Source organism: Ascaphus truei, chromosome 1 (assembly GCF_040206685.1).
Source record: "Ascaphus truei isolate aAscTru1 chromosome 1, aAscTru1.hap1, whole genome shotgun sequence".
NCBI classification, from domain to species: domain Eukaryota; kingdom Metazoa; phylum Chordata; class Amphibia; order Anura; family Ascaphidae; genus Ascaphus; species Ascaphus truei.
The window spans coordinates 50,218,050-50,237,504 of record NC_134483.1 but is presented as its reverse complement, the minus strand read 5'-3'; the positions used below and the strand labels follow the sequence as shown (position 1 = coordinate 50,237,504).

Sequence of the window (19,455 nt, the reverse complement as noted above, 5' to 3'; positions counted from 1 at the left end):
GGGAGGCAAACTCTGAAACCGTCCCAGTGGACTCGGCGTACGAGTACTCTGCCCGAATACGGGAGTGCACCAGCGCCCGGAACATGGCCACGATGTTTGTTGGGACCCTCCCCTCCAAACACTGCTTCCTGGTTTTACAAATGGCTACCTTAGCCAATGCCAGGAGCAGGTTGACCAGCAGATCCCTGGGCTTATCGTTCCGGGACACTGGGCACCCAAAAATAAAAAGTTGCGGGGAAAAACCCAGCCAGAACTGCAGGAGAAGGCTCCTCAAGAAAGACATGAGGGGCTGCAGTCTAGCGCAACTTGAATAAATGTGATATACGGACTCCCGCTCGCCACAGAAGGGACAGGCGGCGGGGGAGTCCGTGAAGTGTGCCAAATACTCTCCTGTGCTCAGTGCACCGTGGAGGACCCTCCAACCCAAATCCCCGGCGTGACCGGGAACCAAAGATGAATAGAGTTCCCTCCACCGGGGTCTCTCGCCCTCGTTCACAGGGAATACCCGCCTCCAGATGGTGTCTGGGCGGGTGACAAGGGCGAGGTAATGCACTATATGGAGCACAAGAGAATACAGGACTTTCCTCGGCATGCCGCGGAAACACGCCGGGGACATATCCCCCAACTTGCTGAGGTTGGGGGAGAGAAGAGCCCGAGGGGGTTGCCGTGGCTTTGGTTCCACGCAAAGATCCGGAGAGCTGAAGTTGATAGGTTGACAAGGCTCTCCGGTCTGCAATACCCCCTCAATGAAGGTGCGTGAGTCGGGGTGGATGGCATCCGTAATCTCCTGGATCAAGCGACGAGGGACGCGGGCAGTACGCAGACCCATACGGGGTGCGAGCACCTCTGCTCTTACCCAGTATCGCCGCCCATAGTCCAGGAGATCTCCGACTCTGGTCACCTGCGCCAGGATTAGCCGGCGGCAAATAGAGGGTGAATCCAACATCCGAGCCCCCACTGCCGGATTATACAACAGGGGCTCGGCGAGGAAATCAACCCCCACCGCCTGTTCCTTCATGGTTGCGGAGACCAGTTTCCAGGCCTTAAGTAAGTCCCGATAGTATGCCGGCAGCACCGAGAGGTCTCTACCTAAACCCTCGGGCTTGATGATAAACAGTTGCCGATCATACCTCATATTGCGCAGTTGGCGAAAGAAACTGGTTGCCAGCTGGCACCACTGCGGAGACGGATCTGCGAATAGGTATCTCTGCAGGTATTGAAGGCGGAAAGTGTGTAACTGGGAGCGGACACACACCACTCCCTGTCCACCCTCCTCCAAAGGGAGACACGCAACTCCCGCAGAGACCCAATGCTTCCCTATCCAGAGAAAATCCATCAACTTCCTCTGGATCTTGTTGATAAATTCGGGGGTCGGACCCATGGCTATCAGCCGGTGCCAAAGCTGACTGGCCACCAGCTGATTAATCACCAGGGTTCTTCCCCTGAGGGAAAGCATTCTCGACAGATACACCCATGACCCCAGACGAGCAACGACCCGTTCTTCAAGATCACTGAAGTTTTCCGGGGCCGGGACCTCCGCAGCAGACAGGTAGACTCCCAGATACTTGAGAGTATCGCTCTCCCACGAGACATTCCGAAACGCGGGGGGCAAGGAGTCCACCTGTAAGGGACCCACCAGAATTCCGGAGCACTTGGACCAGTTGATCCGAGCAGAAGAGGCCGCGGTATAGACCTCTTGGCACGCTTGTGCCCGCTCTAGATCATCTAGGTCCTGGGCCACGAGGAGCACGTCATCGGCATAAGCCGACAGGACTACCCGCATGTCGGGTTCCCGCAGCACCAGCCCGGTGAGCCTCCTCCTCAGTAGGCAGAGGAAGGGCTCAATGGCCAGCGCGTACAGTTGCCCAGACAGGGGGCACCCTTGACGTACACCCCGACCAAACACAAAAGGTGCCGTCAGGGACCAGTTGATCTTCACCAGACACTCTGCAGAGGTGTACAGCATCTGGAGAAAGCCCACAAATTGTGGGCCGAAGCCAAACGCCTGCAGGGTCTGCATAAGGTAACGGTGATCCACTCTGTCAAACGCCTTCTCTTGATCTAGGGACAGGAAGGCGAGTGATAGACCAGTCCTTTGTGCGTAGTGCATCAGGTCCCGGACCAGAAAGATGTTGTCATGAATACTCCGGCCCGGGACAGTATAGGACTGGTCGGGGTGAATCACCTCTGCCAGCACGGACTTGAGCCTCAGCGAAAGCGCTTTGGCTACGATCTTATAGTCCGTGCTGAGCAGTGATACCGGTCGCCAGTTGGAAATCTGGTGGAGATCCCCCTTCTTCGGCAGCAGAGACAGTATTGCCCGCCGACATGAAAGGGGCATCTCACCGGTCTCCAGGGCTTCGGCTAGGACCTCGGTGAAATCAGGTCCCAGCATCTCCCAGAAAAACCGGAAGAACTCCACAGTCAGCCCGTCTAGACCTGGCGTCTTTCCACGGGACATGAGATTGAGGGCTTCAGAGAGCTCGGCCAGGGTCAAAGGTAACTCAAGCCGCTCCCTTCCATCCTCACCGACCGTGGGAAGCCCCTCCCATAAGACCCTGCATTTATCTGGCTGGATTGACTCCGGAGAGAAAAGATCTACATAGAATCTCCGGGTTCTGTCCCGGATGCTCTCCGGGTCAGTCAGAGGAGTACCGTCCTCTGCCAACAAGCAGGTGATATGTCTACGGTTTCCCCTCTTTTTCTCCAGCGCGTAGAAGAGGCGCGACCCGCGATCCATCTCCTGAAGGAAGTGGATGCGGGATCGCACATACTCCCCCCGAGTTCTCCGATCTTCCAAGTCCCGGAGAGCGTACTTCCTCTCCACGTACATACTCTGCAGGTATTGGTCTCCTTCCATAGACAGCCGCTTCTCGAGATCGAGCACCTCCTCCCTGAGGGCCTCGATCTCGGCATCGCGCTGCCTGCTGGCACCTCTGGTGTACTCCTGACACACGAGGCGCAGATGAACCTTGCCCACGTCCCACCACTGCTCTAACGTGGCAAAGTCTGACCTGCAACCTCTCCAGGCCATCCAAAAGTCTCGGACCGACGTCTCAAACCCCTTGTCCTCCAACAAAGTATTGTTGAAGTGCCAATATGCGGCTGAAGGTGCTGCAGGTAGCAGCGTCACCGTCACGGACGCACAATTGTGGTCCGAAAACGGCGCCAGCCTAATGGCACTGGACTGGGCTCGCGACAGGCTGTGGCTGGAAATATACAGCCTGTCTATCCGGGACCAGGACATCCGTTCGCCCCTAAACACCCTAACATGTGTGAACTCAGTGGATGCCTCAGGATGTTGTTCTCGCCAGACGTCTACCAAGGAGTAGCGGGTAATGACCTCCCGCAAGGCCGACGCAGAACACGGGTGTGGCTCCGGACCATTCCGGTCTTTCCGAGCCTCGAGGGTACAGTTAAAATCACCCCCGAGCACCACGTATTCGTTCGTGTCGACTGTCTCCAGGTATTCAGACATTCTGACGAAGAACTGCCTTCTCAGGGGTCCGGTGGCAGGAGCATACACGTTCAGGAAATTAAACGTGTAGTCCTCGTGTCGGACCCTGATATGCAACAGGCGACCTGGAACAACAGTTTTGGCAAGCAGCAGCTCTGGTTGAAAGGACTCAGAGAACAGGGTCACCACCCCACTAGATGATGAAGTGAGGTGGCTGAAGAAAACACTGCCTCGCCACTCCAAATGCCAGCTGGCTTCAGCCTCTGGAGTGGTATGGGTTTCCTGCAGGAAACTCACAGAATACTTTCCCTTCTGTAAAAAGGAGAGTACCCGAAACCTGCGCAACACGTCCTTACAGCCGTTTACGTTAAGCGTACCGATGCTCAAAGCCATTGGTAGTCAAAGAGTTTTCCGTCCCACAGGCGCTCAGGGTGCTACACCCCGAGAAGCCTTTACGTGCTCTCGCATCAATTTGTAGAACTTCAGGGCACGAACATGTTCATTAGACCCTGAGATTCTGGCCTTGCGGTTGGCCCTGGTGTATACAAAAAGAGAGTGGAGAATGAACGAAGCATCCTTCCACTTCTTGAGGGCCAACTTCACCTTCTTTTTTCCTTGCTTGTGAAGGGTATCTCCTAGGAACTCATCTATCTCCTGGGCAGGGATAACGGGGCTCAAGGAGCCCACCGACTCTGCGGTGCCAGAGGCCGCCTCACTGAGCCCCAACTCCCCAAGCTCCTCTTGGCTGAAAAACTCAAGACCCCGCCCCTCTCTGTGGGAGCTTTTCTCAGCCCTAGAGTGGGTCCCCTCTTCGGTGTTTCCACGAGGGGGTCCACTATATCCTCCACATCCAACCCCGGGGTAGAATCTTCAGGGGTATCTGGAGGCGGTATGATGGAGGCAGTGGTCTCCCGAGTGTCCTCGGGGGCCGCAGAGGCACCCAGTGCCCTCCTAATCTCCTCTATCACCGTGTGGATAAATGGGAAGCCACAGGTGTTCTCACCAACTGCGGGAAGGCACTCACCAACCGCGGGAGGGCACTCGCCAACCGTGGGAGGGCACTCGCCAAATGCGGGAGGGCACTCGCCAACCGCGGGAGGGCACTCCTCAGCATGCACCTCAAGGAGAGAGTCCAGCTTGGCAGTCATCTCTGACAAAGACCAAAACTCTCTGCGAAGAGGGCTCACGTCAGACACCCTCCAGGTGTATCCCGAATTGCTCGCTAAAGCCTCCTCTCCTACACCTTTCTTCCCTGCTCCATCCTCTAAATCCTCAACCATGGGGGCCAGCCCTAGCCAATCCCCTCCTTCCAGTGACATAAAACCTGACTCGGCCTCAGGTGCTTCACCCGAAGGTGGTACAGCCGGAGGGGGATTCTGGTCGACCCCCGAGTCTCCGAAGACAGCTACTTTCGGTGTGAAAGGTTCACCGAAGCACAAGTCCCCGGGGGATGTTCTCCAACTGGGAGGAGTGTTGGAAGGCTTCCCAACATCCATTTCTAGGGGCAAAGCCTCATGTTGTTGAGCACTTTGACCTTCCACCCCAGGGACGCCGGGTACCTCCTCTTCCCCTTGTATTCCCTCCAGATCTTCGAGGGGGGGGGCTGCATATTTATGGATTCCGGCTCACACTGGTTAATCCTAACCAGTGGGCCGGACAGGGCCACCCTGTGCGGAATTGCTGTTACATTCCGCTTCGGAGACTTCTGAGGGTGAATGTAATACGGTTCACCCTCCTCACCCTCCTCAATCACCCTCTTGTTTTTGTTTTTAAAAGGCTTCTTCCTGGGGGGTGCCTCCCCAGAAGAGGGTGCCACTGTCTCTCGAGCCGGAGCTTCCTCCTGCTCCCCCGCACCCTGTACGGTGCTTACATTGGGGGTAAGGTGTTCTTGGGGGGGGACAGTGACAACAGAGGGTGACTGTTCTGGGGTGACTCTTTTCTTCTCCCTCTTTTTTGGGGGGAGAGGTTCAGATGTCACTGTTTGAGATGGAGCAGTGACATCTTCTGTGGTCCCAGGGGGGACCTGGGCTCTCAGGGGCTTTTCCTTCTCCCTCTGTTCTTTGGGGAGAGGTACAGACGTCACTGTTCCAGATGGGACAGCGACATCTCTTGTGGTCCCAGGACGGACCTGGGCCCCTGAGGGCCCCGCTGTGGTGGGCACAGCGGTACGGGGTGTCTTGGCAGAGGGAGGGGTGGGTGTAGGAGTTGGGATAGGTACTCTGTTCCCTTTGAGGCAACTCCTGCGAGTATGCCCCAGCTCCTTGCACAAATAGCACCTTACCCCCTCCGTGCCATAGTACACGGTGTATGTTATGCCCTCGTAGCGCACCCCAAAAGAACCCTCCACAGATTCAGTGCTCCCCGGCAGCAGCAGTTGTACCTGCCGCCTAAATGAGAGCACATGCCTCAGCGCCCTATCTCTACAGCCCAAAGATAATTTTATTATGGGGGACTTAATGTCTCCCAGGGCTTGCAGGTATGGCTTCATGAGGCTATCTGGGATGAAGGGGGGCACATTTGACAGAATGACCTTTGTGCCTAACCCCTCCATTGGCTCTATAGGGATGTATTTCCCCCCTACACTGATGCCTTTCTGCACCAGGGTGTGAGTGGCAGCCAGCGTACGGAGGAAGAAAATGCCCCTCCCATACATTTTGCTGGCCGCCACCACAGCAGAGGGACCCACCACATCAGCCACAGCCCTCACATATATCTCCATGTTTAGGCCAGGAGACATTGGGCACCTCACCCCAAGCTTCCTGCTCAGACAGGGCGTGGCCCCAACATTGTTGTTGCTGGGGCCATTGCCTGCAACTGCCACATGCGCCCATGTTGGAACTGGGACTGCAGGGGTTACGCTGCTAACAGGTGCTGGGGGAGGCGTGGCCAGGGCACTGGAAGGACCAGGCCTAGGGCTGTGACTAAGAGTGTTGCTCCTAGGGGCCTCAGTTTTTGGTGTTTTATATCCGGGCGTCGCCCCCGTTGCCGCACTTGTCCTATTCCCCTTTCCAGGCATGATAACAAATAAGCCTCTAAGTCAGGGGAGGGTATTGCTTAGGGAGAGAGGTACAGAGAGGAAACTGTCTCTTTAAGAAGAGATCTCTCTGCAAGGGGAAAAAAAACAGCAGCTTTTAAAAAACCTGCTGCAGTTTTAAATCTTTTTCCCCTTATTGGTTACTCTATCTCTGTTGTAGTAAGCAATCACCACAATTTTACAAGTCTTTATAGAAAAGACACAGAGCTCTCAATTGCAAGTGAGAAAGGAATCAGGCTTAAGAAAACAAAAGAGTGAAATTGGAAGTTTAAACAACCAGTAAAAACCTCCAGTAGTGAGGGAGGAGAGAGGGGGTAAGACTGCAGTTTTCCAGCCAGCTAAACTGCAGCTATGCTGGGTTAAAACACTGCAGCCCCTGGGTGAAAACCAAAAAAACGGTTTTTAATCCTGAAAATGCACAAAAAACCCTCTATAAAACTCCCAGTATACTCACAGTATACTCCCCCACAGATCCACAACAAAATATAACAAAAAAAAGAAAGAATAAAGCCGATTCCTTACCAAATGCCTGGGAGCTCTGCACATACGCTTCTGAATGGAAGGAGAAGCAGGATCCAGCCAGGAAAAAACACTCACAGCCAAACTGCAAACAGGCAAGTTCCCCTGAGTGGACCTATTTTGATCTGGTTTGAAACTGATTGGCCGGCGAAGCCGGCCAATTCAGTTAAACAACAATTCTACTTGTTACCAAGTAGAACAAAGAAAAAACCAGTCAAACAAAAAAGTAAATGAATCCAACAAGTACACTGCTAAAGTGCACTTAAAACAGAAGGGTTAATTCTGAAGAACCCTTGATGGGGGGTACCGAGCAAAGCACCCCGCCTAACGCCCACTGGGAGGCAAACTCTGAAACCATCCCAGTGGACTCGGCGTACGAGTACTCTGCCCGAATACGGGAGTGCACCAGCGCCCGGAACATGGCCACGATGTTTGTTGGGACCCTCCCCTCCAAACACTGCTTCCTGGTTTTACAAATGGCTACCTTAGCCAATGCCAGGAGCAGGTTGACCAGGAGATCCCTAGGCTTATCGTTCCGGGACACTGGGCACCCAAAAATAAAAAGTTGAGGGGAAAAACCCAGCCAGAACTGCAGGAGAAGGCTCCTCAAGGAGGACATGAGGGGCTGCAGTCTAGCGCAACTCGAATAAATGTGATATACGGACTCCCGCTCGCCACAGAAGGGACAGGCGGCGGGGGAGTCCGTGAAGTGTGCCAAATACTCTCCTGTGCTCAGTGCACCGTGGAGGACCCTCCAACCCAAATCCCCGGCGGGACCGGGAACCAAAGATGAATAGAGTTCCCTCCACCGGGGTCTCTCGCCCTCGTTCGCAGGGAATACCCGCCTCCAGATGGTGTCTGGGTGGGTGACAAGGGCGAGGTAATGCACTATATGGAGCACAAGAGAATACAGGACTTTCCTCGGCATGCCGCGGAAACACGCCGGGGACATATCCCCCAACTTGCTGAGGTTGGGGGAAAGAAGAGCCCGAGGGGGTTGCCGTGGCTTCGGTTCCACGCAAAAATCCGGAGAGCTGAAGTTGATAGGCTGACAAGGCTCTCCGGTCTGCAATAACCCCTCAATGAAGGTGCGTGAGTCGGGGTGGATGGCATCCGTAATCTCCTGGATCAAGCGACGAGGGACGCGGGCAGTACGCAGACCCATACGGGGCGCGAGCACCTCTGCTCTTACCCAGTATCGCCGCCCATAGTCCAGGAGATCCCCGACTCTGGTCACCTGTGCCAGGATTAGCCGGCGGCAAATAGAGGGTGAATCCAACATCCGAGCCCCCACTGCCGGATTATACAGCAGGGGCTCGGCGAGGAAATCAACCCCCACCGCCTGTTCCTTCCTGGTCGCGGAGACCAGTTTCCAGGCCTTAAGTAAGTCCCGATAGTATGCCGGCAGCACCGAGAGGTCTCTACCTAAACCCTCGGGCCTGATGATAAACAGTTGCCGATCATACCTCATATTGCGCAGCTGGCGAAAGAAACTGGTTGCCAGCTGGCACCACTGCGGAGACGGATCTGCGAATAGGTATCTCTGCAGGTATTGGAGGCGGAAAGTGTGTAACTGGGAGCGAACACACACCACTCCCTGTCCACCCTCCTCCAAAGGGAGACACGCAACTCCCGCAGAGACCCAATGCTTCCCTATCCAGAGAAAATCCATCAACTTCCTCTGGATCTTGTTGATAAATTCGGGGGTCGGACCCATGGCTATCAGCCGGTGCCAAAGCTGACTGGCCACCAGCTGATTAATCACCAGGGTTCTTCCCCTGAGGGAAAGCATTCTCGACAGATACACCCATGACCCCAGATGAGCAACGACCCGTTCTTCAAGATCACTGAAGTTTTCCGGGGCCGGGACCTCCGCAGCAGACAGGTAGACTCCCAGATACTTGAGAGTATCGCCCTCCCACGAGACATTCCGAAACGCGGGGGGCAAGGAGTCCACCTGTAAGGGACCCACCAGAATGCCAGAGCACTTGGACCAGTTGATCCGAGCAGAAGAGGCCGCGGTATAGACCTCTTGGCACGCTTGTGCCCGCTCTAGATCATCTAGGTCCTGGGCCACGAGGAGCACGTCATCGGCATAAGCCGACAGGACTACCCGCATGTCAGGTTCCCGCAGCACCAGCCCGGTGAGCCTCCTCCTCAGTAGGCAGAGGAAGGGCTCAATGGCCAGCGCGTACAGTTGCCCAGACAGGGGGCACCCTTGACGTACTCCCCGACCAAACACAAAAGGTGCCGTCAGGGACCAGTTGATCTTCACCAGACACTCTGCAGAGGCGTACAGCATCTGGAGAAAGCCCACAAATTGTGGGCCGAAGCCAAACGCCTGCAGGGTCTGCATAAGGTAACGGTGATCCACTCTGTCAAACGCCTTCTCTTGATCTAGGGACAGGAAGGCGAGTGATAGACCAGTCCTTTGTGCGTAATGCATCAGGTCCCGGACCAGAAAGATGTTGTCATGAATACTCCGGCCCGGGACAGTATAGGACTGGTCGGGGTGAATCACCTCTGCCAGCACGGACTTGAGCCTCAGCGAAAGCGCTTTGGCTACGATCTTATAGTCCGTGCTGAGCAGTGATACCGGTCGCCAGTTGGAAATCTGGCGGAGATCCCCCTTCTTCGGCAGCAGAGACAGTATTGCCCGCCGACACGAAAGGGGCATCTCACCGGTCTCCAGGGCTTCGGCTAGGACCTCGGTGAAATCAGGTCCCAGCATCTCCCAGAAAAACCTGAAGAACTCCACAGTCAGCCCGTCCAGACCCGGCGTTTTTCCGCGGGACATGAGATTGAGGGCTTCAGAGAGCTCGGCCACGGTCAAAGGTAACTCAAGCAGCTCCCTTCCATCCTCACTGACCGTGGGAAGCCCCTCCCATAAGACCCTGCATTTATCTGGCTGGATTGACTCCGGAGAGAAAAGATCTACATAGAATCTCCGGGTTCTGTCCCGGATGCTCTCCGGGTCAGTCAAAGGAGTACCGTCCTCTGCCAACAAGCAGGTGATATGTCTACGGTTTCCCCTCTTTTTCTCCAGCGCGTAGAAGAGTCGCGACCCGCGATCCATCTCGCGAAGGAAGTGGATGCGGGATCGCACATACGCCCCCCGAGCTCTCCGATCTTCCAAGTCCCGGAGAGCGTACTTCCTCTCCACGTACATACTCTGCAGGTATTGGTCTCCTTCCACAGACAGCCTCTTCTCGAGATCGAGCACCTCCTCCCTGAGGGCCTTGATCTCAGCATCGCGCTGCCTGCTGGCACCTCTGGTATACTCCTGACACACGAGGCGCAGATGAACCTTGCCCACGTCCCACCACTGCTCTAACGTGGCAAAGTCTGACCTGCAACCTCTCCAGGCCATCCAAAAGTCTCGGACCGACGTCTCAAACCCCTTGTCCTCCAACAAAGTATTGTTGAAGTGCCAATATGCGGCTGAAGGTGCTGCAGGTAGCAGCGTCACCGTCACGGACGCACAATTGTGGTCCGAAAACGGCGCCAGCCTAATGGCACTGGACTGGGCTCGCGACAGGCTGTGGCTGGAAATATACAGCCTGTCTATCTGGGACCAGGACATCCGTTCACCCCTAAACACCCTAACATGTGTGAACTCAGTGGATGCCTCAGGATGTTGTTCTCGCCAGACGTCTACCAAGGAGTAGCGGGTGATGACCTCCCGCAAGGCCGACGCAGAACACGGGTGTGGCTCCGGACCATTCCGGTCTTTCCGAGCCTCGAGGGTACAGTTAAAATCACCCCCGAGCACCACGTATTCGTTCGTGTCGACTGTCTCCAGGTATTCAGACATTCTGACGAAGAACTGCCTTCTCAGGGGTCCGGTGGCAGGAGCATACACGTTCAGGAAATTAAACGTGTAGTCCTCGTGTCGGACCCTGATATGCAACAGGCGACCTGGAACAACCGTTTTGGCAAGCAGCAGCTCAGGTTGAAAGGATTCAGAGAACAGGGTCACCACCCCACAAGATGTCGAAGTGAGGTGGCTGAAAAAGACCTTGCCTCGCCACTCCAGATGCCAGCTGGCTTCAGCCTCTGGAGTGGTATGGGTTTCCTGCAGGAAACTCACAGAATACTTTCCCTTCTGTAAAAAGGAGAGTACCTGGAACCTGCGCAACCCGTCCTTACAGCTGTTTACGTTAAGCGTACCGATGCTCAAAGCCATTGGTAGTCAAAGAGTTTTTCCGTCCCACAGGCGCTCAGGGTGCTATACCCCGAGAAGCCTTTACGTGCTCTCGCATCAATTTGTAGAACTTTAGGGCACGAACATGTTCATTAGACCCTGAGATTCTGGCCTTGCGGTTGGCCCTGGTGTATACAAAAAGAGAGTGGAGAATGAACGAAGCATCCTTCCACTTCTTGAGGGCCAACTTCACCTTCTTTTTTCCTTGCTTGTGAAGGGTATCTCCTAGGAACTCATCTATCTCCTGGGCAGGGATAACGGGGCTCAAGGAGCCCACCGACTCTGCGGTGCCAGAGGATGCCTCACTGAGCCCCAACTCCCCAAGCTCCTCTTGGCTGAAAAACTCAAGACCCCCGCCCCTCTCTGTGGGAGCCTTTCTCAGCCCTAGAGTGGGTCCCCTCTTTGGTGTTTCCACGAGGGGGTCCACTATATCCTCCACATCCAACCCCTGGGTAGAATCTTCAGGGGTATCTGGAGGCGGTATGATGGAGGCAGCGGTCTCCCGAGTGTCCTCGGGGGCCACAGAGGCACCCAGTGCCCTCCTAATCTCCTCTATCGCCGTGTGGATAAATGGGATGCCACAGGTGTTCTCACCAACCGCGGGAGGGCACTCGCCAACCGCGGGAGGGCACTCGCCAACCGCGGGAGGGCACTCGCCAACCGCGGGAGGGCACTCGCCAACCGCTGGAGGGCACTCGCCAACCGCGGGAGGGCACTCGCCAACCGCGGGAGGGCACTCCTCAGCATGCACCCCAAGGAGAGAGTCCAGCTTGGCAGTCATCTCTGACAAAGACCAAAACTCTCTGCGAAGAGGGCTCACGTCAGACACCCTCCAAGTGTATCCTGAATTGCTCGCTAAAGCCTCCTCTCCTACACCTGCCTTCCCCGCTCCATCCTCTAAATCCTCAACCATGGGGGTCAGCCCTAGCCAATCCCCTCCTTCCGGTGACATAAAACCTGACTCGGCCTCAGGCGCTTCACCCAAAGGTGGTACAGCCGGAGGGAGATTCTGGTCGACCCCCGAGTCTCCGAAGACAGCTACTTTCGGTGTGATAGGTTCACCGAAGCACAAGTCCCCGGGGGATGTTCTCCAACTGGGAGGAGTGTTGGAAGGCTTCCCAACGTCCATTTCTAGGGGCAAAGCCTCATGTTGTTGAGCACTTTGACCTTCCACCCCAGGGACGCCGGGTACCTCCTCTTCCCCTTGTATTCCCTCCAGATCTTCGAGGGGGGGGGGCTGCATATTTATGGATTCCGGCTCACACTGGCTAATCCTAACCAGTGGGCCGGACAGGGCCACCCTGTGCGGAATTTCTGTTACATTCCGCTTCGGAGACTTCTGAGGGTGAACGTAATACGGTTCACCCTCCTCGCCCTCCTCAATCACCCTCTTGTTTTTGTTTTTAAAAGGCTTCTTCCTGGGGGGTGCTTCCCCAGAAGAGGGTGCCACTGTCTCTCCAGCCGGAGCTTCCTCCTGCTCCCCCGCACCCTGTACGGTGCTTACATTGGGGGAAAGGTGTTCTTGGGGGGGGACAGTGACAACAGAGGGTGACTGTTCTGGGGTGACTCTTTTCTTCTCCCTCTTTTTTGGGGGGAGAGGTTCAGATGTCACTGTTTGAGATGGAGCAGTTTAGGATCCAGGGTAGGAAGGGAGCAGCATCATCAGGAACACCCAGAAAAAAATACAAAAATAATCATAGTGTGGTATGAAAATTACATATATGTCAAACTTTGAGACTTGGCTCTTATGGTGACCTACTTACAAAAAGTAAGATTCAAAATAGCAGGTTTGTATTAGTGATGGATCTTTGGACACCTCAGCTTTAGACCACAGCAAACAGCAGCATACATCAATAGGGTGGTGTCAGGCAGGATGGTGTATTTACTCTGGCAGAGTAAATACACCATCCTGCCTGACACCACCCTATTGATGTATGCTGCTGTTTGCTGTGGTCTAAAGCTGAGGTGTCCAAAGATCCATCACTAATACAAACCTGCTATTTTGAATCTTACTTTTTGTAAGTAGGTCACCATAAGAGCCAAGTCTCAAAGTTTGACATATATGTAATTTTCATACCACACTATGATTATTTTTGTATTTTTTTCTGGGTGTTCCTGATGATGCTGCTCCCTTCCTACCCTGGATCCTAAACTGCTGTAAGGGAATCAGTGCATATTCCCTGGAAGGTTGAGAGAATTCGTCAGTTTCACACATTTTTTTATATATTTTTTTTGATCACTTTTATAGTCGTTAAGCGCCTTTTCCAAGTCACTGGGTTTCACATTGAGATGGAGCAGTGACATCTTCTGTGGTCCCAGGGGGGACCTGGGCTCTCAAGGGCTTTTCCTTCTCCCTCTGTTCTTTGGGGAGAGGTACAGACGTCACTGTTCCAGATGGGACAGCGACATCTCTTGTGGTCCCAGGACGGACCTGGGCCCCTGAGGGCCCCGCTGTGGTGGGCACAGCGGTACGGGGTGTCTTGGCAGAGGGAGGGGTGGGTGTAGGAGTTGGGATAGGTACTCTGTTCCCTTTGAGGCAACTCCTGCGAGTATGCCCCAGCTCCTTGCACAAATAGCACCTTACCCCCTCCGTGCCATAGTACACGGTGTATGGTATGCCCTCGTAGCGCACCCCAAAAGAACCCTCCACAGATTCAGTGCTCCCCGGCAGCAGTAGTTGTACCTGCCGCCTAAATGAGAGCACATGCCTCAGCGCCCTATCTCTACAGCCCAAAGATAATTTTATTATGGGGGACTTAATGTCTCCCAGGGCTTGCAGGTATGGCTTCATGAGGCTATCTGGGATGAAGGGGGGCACATTTGACAGAATGACCTTTGTGCCTAACCCCTCCATGGGCTCTATAGGGATGTATTTCCCCCCTACACTGATGCCTTTCTGCACCAGGGTGTGAGTGGCAGCCAGCGTACGGAGGAAGAAAATGCCCCTCCCATACATTTTGCTGGCCGCCACCACAGCAGAGGGACCCACCACATCAGCCACAGCCCTCACATATATCTCCATGTTTAGGCCAGGAGACATTGGGCACCTCACCCCAAGCTTCCTGCTCAGACAGGGCGTGGCCCCAACATTGTTGTTGCTGGGGCCATCGCCTGCAACTGCCACATGCGCCCATGTTGGAACTGGGACTGCAGGGGTTACGCTGCTAACAGGTGCTGGGGGAGGCGTGGCCAGGGCACTGGAAGGACCAGGCCTAGGGCTGTGACTAAGAGTGTTGCTCCTAGGGGCCACAGTTTTTGGTGTTTTATATCCGGGCGTCGCCCCCGTTGCCGCACTTGTCCTATTCCCCTTTCCAGGCATGATAACAAATAAGCCTCTAAGTCAGGGGAGGGTATTGCTTAGGGAGAGAGGTACAGAGAGGAAACTGTCTCTTTAAGAAGAGATCTCTCTGCAAGGGGAAAAAACAGCAGCTTTTAAAAACCTGCTGCAGTTTTAAATCTTTTTCCCCTTATTGGTTACTCTCTCTCTGTTGTAATAAGCAATCACCACAATTTTACAAGTCTTTATAGAAAAGACACAGAGCTCTCAATTGCAAGTGAGAAAGGAATCAGGCTTAAGAAAACAAAAGAGTGAAATTGGAAGTTTAAACAACCAGTAAAAAACCTCCAGTAGTGAGGGAAGGAGAGAGGGGGTAAGACTGCAGTTTTCCAGCCAGCTAAACTGCAGCTATGCTGGGTTTAAACACTGCAGCCCCTGGGTGAAAACCAAAAACGGTTTTTAATCCTGAAAAAGCACCCAAAACCCTCTATAAAACTCCCAGTATACTCACAGTATACTCCCCCACAGATCCACAACAAAATATAACAAAAAAAAAAAAAAAAAAAAAAAAAGAAAGAATAAAGCCGATTCCTTACCAAATGCCTGGGAGCTCTGCACATATGCTTCTGAATGGAAGGAGAAGCAGGATCCAGCCAGGAAAAAACACTCACAGCCAAACTGCAAACAGGCAAGTTCCCCTGAGTGGAAGATGCTATGGAGTGAGCCCATAACCATTTAAATGTGGGAGGGGGTGAGCTTAAATTAAGTAGGAGGTTGCCAACCTCCAATCAGCCATGACTAGCTGGACAAGAATTGTAAAACATACTGGACACCTAACAAGCTCCTATTAAACCCCCAAAATACCCACAACATATATATAAGCATATGAGTGTCAGAGGAGTGCTACTGAGCATTTAAATGGTTATGGGCTCACTCCATAGCATCTTCCACTTAGGGGAACTTGCCTGCTTGCAGTTTGGCTGTGACATCTCTAATACAGAGTGCTTTTCCAGGTAATGTACAGGTTAATAAAAGCTTCAGTCAGACAGAACTTTGCAGCTAATATTGACAGATTTACTATAAATCATTCTTCCTGTTATTAAACAGGTTCTTAAGAATTTATATTAGCGTTAGGGACCCCTGATATGTGGTCTGCCTTGGCGTTGGCTCAGGGGCTTACAACAATTTTGGCCAAAAATGTCAAACTAAAAGACCATTTACTTATTAGATATTTATCCATATATATTTAGGCACTGTACCGTGTATGAGTCTCACTAGATGTGCTAAAAACTGAGCTTTGTCTGTGTTTTATGTTATGTCTCTGGTTTTAATGCATATTGCCATGCTCAGTAGCACTCCTCTGACACTCATATGCTTATATATATGTTGTGGGTATTTTGGGGGTTTAATAGGAGCTTGTTAGGTGTCCAGTATGTTTTACAATTCTTGTCCAGCTAGTCATGGCTGATTGGAGGTTGGCAACCTCCTACTTAATTTAAGCTCACCCCCTCCCACATTTAAATGGTTATGGGCTCACTCCATAGCATCTTCCACTCAGGGGAACTTGCCTGCTTGCAGTTTGGCTGTGACATCTCTAATACAGAGTGCTTTTCCTGGTAATGTACAGGTTAATAAAAGCTTCAGTCAGACAGAACTTTGCAGCTAATATTGACAGATTTACTATAAATCATTCTTCCTGTTATTAAACAGGTTATTAAGAATTTATATTAGCGTTAGGGACCCCCGATATGTGGTCTGCCTTGGCGTTGGCTCAGGGGCTTACAACAATTTTGGCCAAAAATGTCAAACTAAAAGACCATTTACTTATTAGATATTTATCCATATATATTTAGGCACTGTACCGTGTATGAGTCTCACTAGATGTGCTAAAAACTGAGCTTTGTCTGTGTTTTATGTTATGTCTCTGGTTTTAATGCATATTGCCATGCTCAATAGCACTCCTCTGACACTCATATGCTTATATATATGTTGTGGGTATTTTGGGGGTTTAATAGGAGCTTGTTAGGTGTCCAGTATGTTTTTGAAAGACTAGCTAAATTAGATTAATTTACATTAGAAAAGAGGCGTCTAAGAGGGGAAATGATAACTTTATACAAATTTATTCAGGGACAATACAAGGAGCTTTCAAAAGAACTATTAATCCCAAGGATAGTACCTAGGACTCGGGGCCATCCCTTAAGGTTAGAGGAAATGGAGATTTTACCAGCAACAAAGGAAAGGGTTCTTTACAGTAAGGGCAGTTAAAATGTGGAATTCATTACCCATGGAGACTGTGATGGCAGATACAGTAGATTTGTTCGAAAAAAGGTTGGACATCTTTTTAGGTAGGAAATGTATACAGGATATACCCAATAAGTGTACAGGGGAAGGATCTTGATCCAGGGATTAATCCGATTGCCAATTCTTGGAGTCAGGAAGGAATGTATTTTTCCCCTTATGAGATATCATTGGATGATATGACTCTGGAATTTTTTTTGTTTGCCTTCCTCTGGATCAATAAGTAAGTATAGATATAGGATAAAGTATGTGTCGTCTAAATTTAGAATAGGTTGAACTTGATGGACGTACTTCTTTTTTCAACCTCATTACTATGTAACTATGTAACCATATACTCTTTCCCATTTCTCCGTTCTCCAGTAATATTTATCATCAATTTCTGTTTGCCTCTTAATTCTCAAGGAATTCAGTAGCTTTACTTCTTCTTTGTTTCAAATTTCTCGTTTTTATTTGGACAATCCTTTCCTACCTTGTGGTATTGGCTGTTTCTATGCTTTTGCTGGGCAGCTGTATCATTTGGCATATGACAATCAGCACTGGTTCCAACAGCTGTATATGAAAGATTAAGCTGTGGCTTGGTACAGACCAGCTGTGTTTTCAGGAAAGGGAGCAGATTTGTAGTTTGGTAAACCCTTTGGAGGTAGTGTATATGTGAACCTCTTAACCACCAAAACAAAAAGCACCAGATTGACTTAAAACCTAAACTACACATTATTAACTCATTACGGTTTCAAAAGAATGTGTTGCAGAGTGCAGACACATTTTCCAAACCTCTTAGTGTTGTTTTTTGCTTGATTATTCTTGGAATTCAATATTGGAGTGATGCAATGTTTTGAATTTCTTGGCAAGAAGACAAGCTCCTTGGTTCAAAAGCCACTTTAAATCCATAGAATTTCCATGTCTAATGATGGATAGAAATCCATTAGACACATGTTCACAATTTCCCATCATTTTCTTTCACGGTTTGACAAAAATATGCCAAGGAAAGGTGTCATACTTGTTTATTAGAACCATGATAGTCTATTAAATGTGTTGGACATGCAGGCATAGAAATCAATTTTGCTGGTAATTGTAAAGTGATGACGAATAGTTTCCTTTAGACATGGCTGATTTTGACTTTAACATTTTCACCGTTGTTACAGCTGCCTCCACTAGTATAAAACCTGGTACGGTTGTAGGAACCAGTCTCCAAAGCATTCCGAGTGAGCTACAGTGTGAGGATTCTGTGTGAGGATTCTGTTCAAGACCAACTTGTTTCTTTAACTTACCAGCTTTATGGCTTCAAACAGTTTTAGGATCTGGTGGCTGCTGACTTTTCTTGCACTTCCTTTTTGCCTGTGTCAGGATGAGCACGTGGAGGTGAGGAGAAGACCTAATAAACCGGTGGCCAAAGTAGTTGAAAGTCGTCACCAACAGAAGGGCAATAAAGTCCATCACAGGGAAGTAATAGCAGAGCGGAATCCCCTTGTAGAGGCTCTTGCCTTTAATGCCTCCACAGACAAAATGTTGCTGAGACCAGAGGTAGATGATCTAGAGCAAGATTCACACAGAGTCCAGGTACTCTGAATTCCTATTCTCAGCATAATACAGTATTTCATGATATTAATGTGATAGATTTATTCTAAAGTTTAAGGAGTCTCTTTAAAATAAATTGCATAGTTCCGCAGTGTGATGTAACTTATTGTCTTGTCATTGGCCTTATTTACCAATGTTTTTTTTCCATTATAGGAAGGATGAGAGGAAAATATAACAAAAGTAATTGTTTTATTAATGGCATTTCTTGTCTTTCATGTATATGTTTTCAATTAGAATCTGCATGTGATTGTATTTATTGCTTGTATTTGTTGTACAAATATTTATAATCCTAGATACCATATTGGTCCAAACTAAAATATATAAATACTGTATACAGGCGTAATTAAAGGCTGCTTTCATTTGTATTTATTTAATGTATGTACTAACTGCTTTTGTGTTTTGGTACTATATATATATATATATATATATATATATATATATATATATATATATGATGAGCATACAGTTATATTTGCATATATATATATATATATATATATATATATATATATATATATATATATATATATATATATATAAATAAAATGCAAATATACTGTTTGCTCATTTGCATGTCTTAGGCAGGTCTGCAACCCCGCCTTTCACCATTATCACCCAGCACACAGCACTTCCACTGCAGCAAGGGATTCTGGGAAATGACATGCAAATGAGCACACAGTGCCACCTTTTGCTTCAAAAACCAATTTATACTGTACATGGTTCCCTATAGCCTATAGGGAACCATGTATAAAATGATTTTTGAAGCAAAAAGTGGCATTTGCACTTGCTGCAGTGGAAGTGCTGTGTGCTGGGTGATAATGGTGAAAGGTGGAGTTGCAGACCTGCCTAAGACATGCAAATGAGCATACAGTATATTTGCATTTGCTATATGCTTTGCTGTGGAGGGTTTTTGTCACTTTTTTTTACTCACCATAAAAAATTTTTTAAAAGCGCTGCTCTCTGCATAGGCTCCTAAGAGTTCTGCCTCATTTAACAAACTAAGGGGCCTATGCAGAGAGCAGCGATTTTAAAAATTGGCGAGGGTAATAAAAAGTAGCTTTTTTGGAGAGTTTTATTCTCCATATGCAGAA

At 50.5% G+C, this 19,455-nt stretch overlaps 1 protein-coding gene across 2 annotated transcripts in view; it reads left to right on the top strand.

Annotated features, from left to right (window-relative positions):
• The first annotated feature begins 17,989 nt into the window (after positions 1-17,989).
• Positions 17,990-19,455, top strand: part of C1QTNF3 (C1q and TNF related 3) — a 122,081-nt gene continuing 120,615 nt past the window's right edge. The window contains exon 1 of one of the 2 annotated variants that reach the window (XM_075575800.1): positions 17,990-18,148. In XM_075575800.1, the coding sequence (XP_075431915.1) occupies positions 18,065-18,148 (84 nt within the window). In that variant the 5' untranslated portion in view covers positions 17,990-18,064. Of the gene's footprint in view, positions 18,347-19,455 lie in introns of both variants that reach the window. The other variant, XM_075575793.1, reaches the window with a different exon arrangement.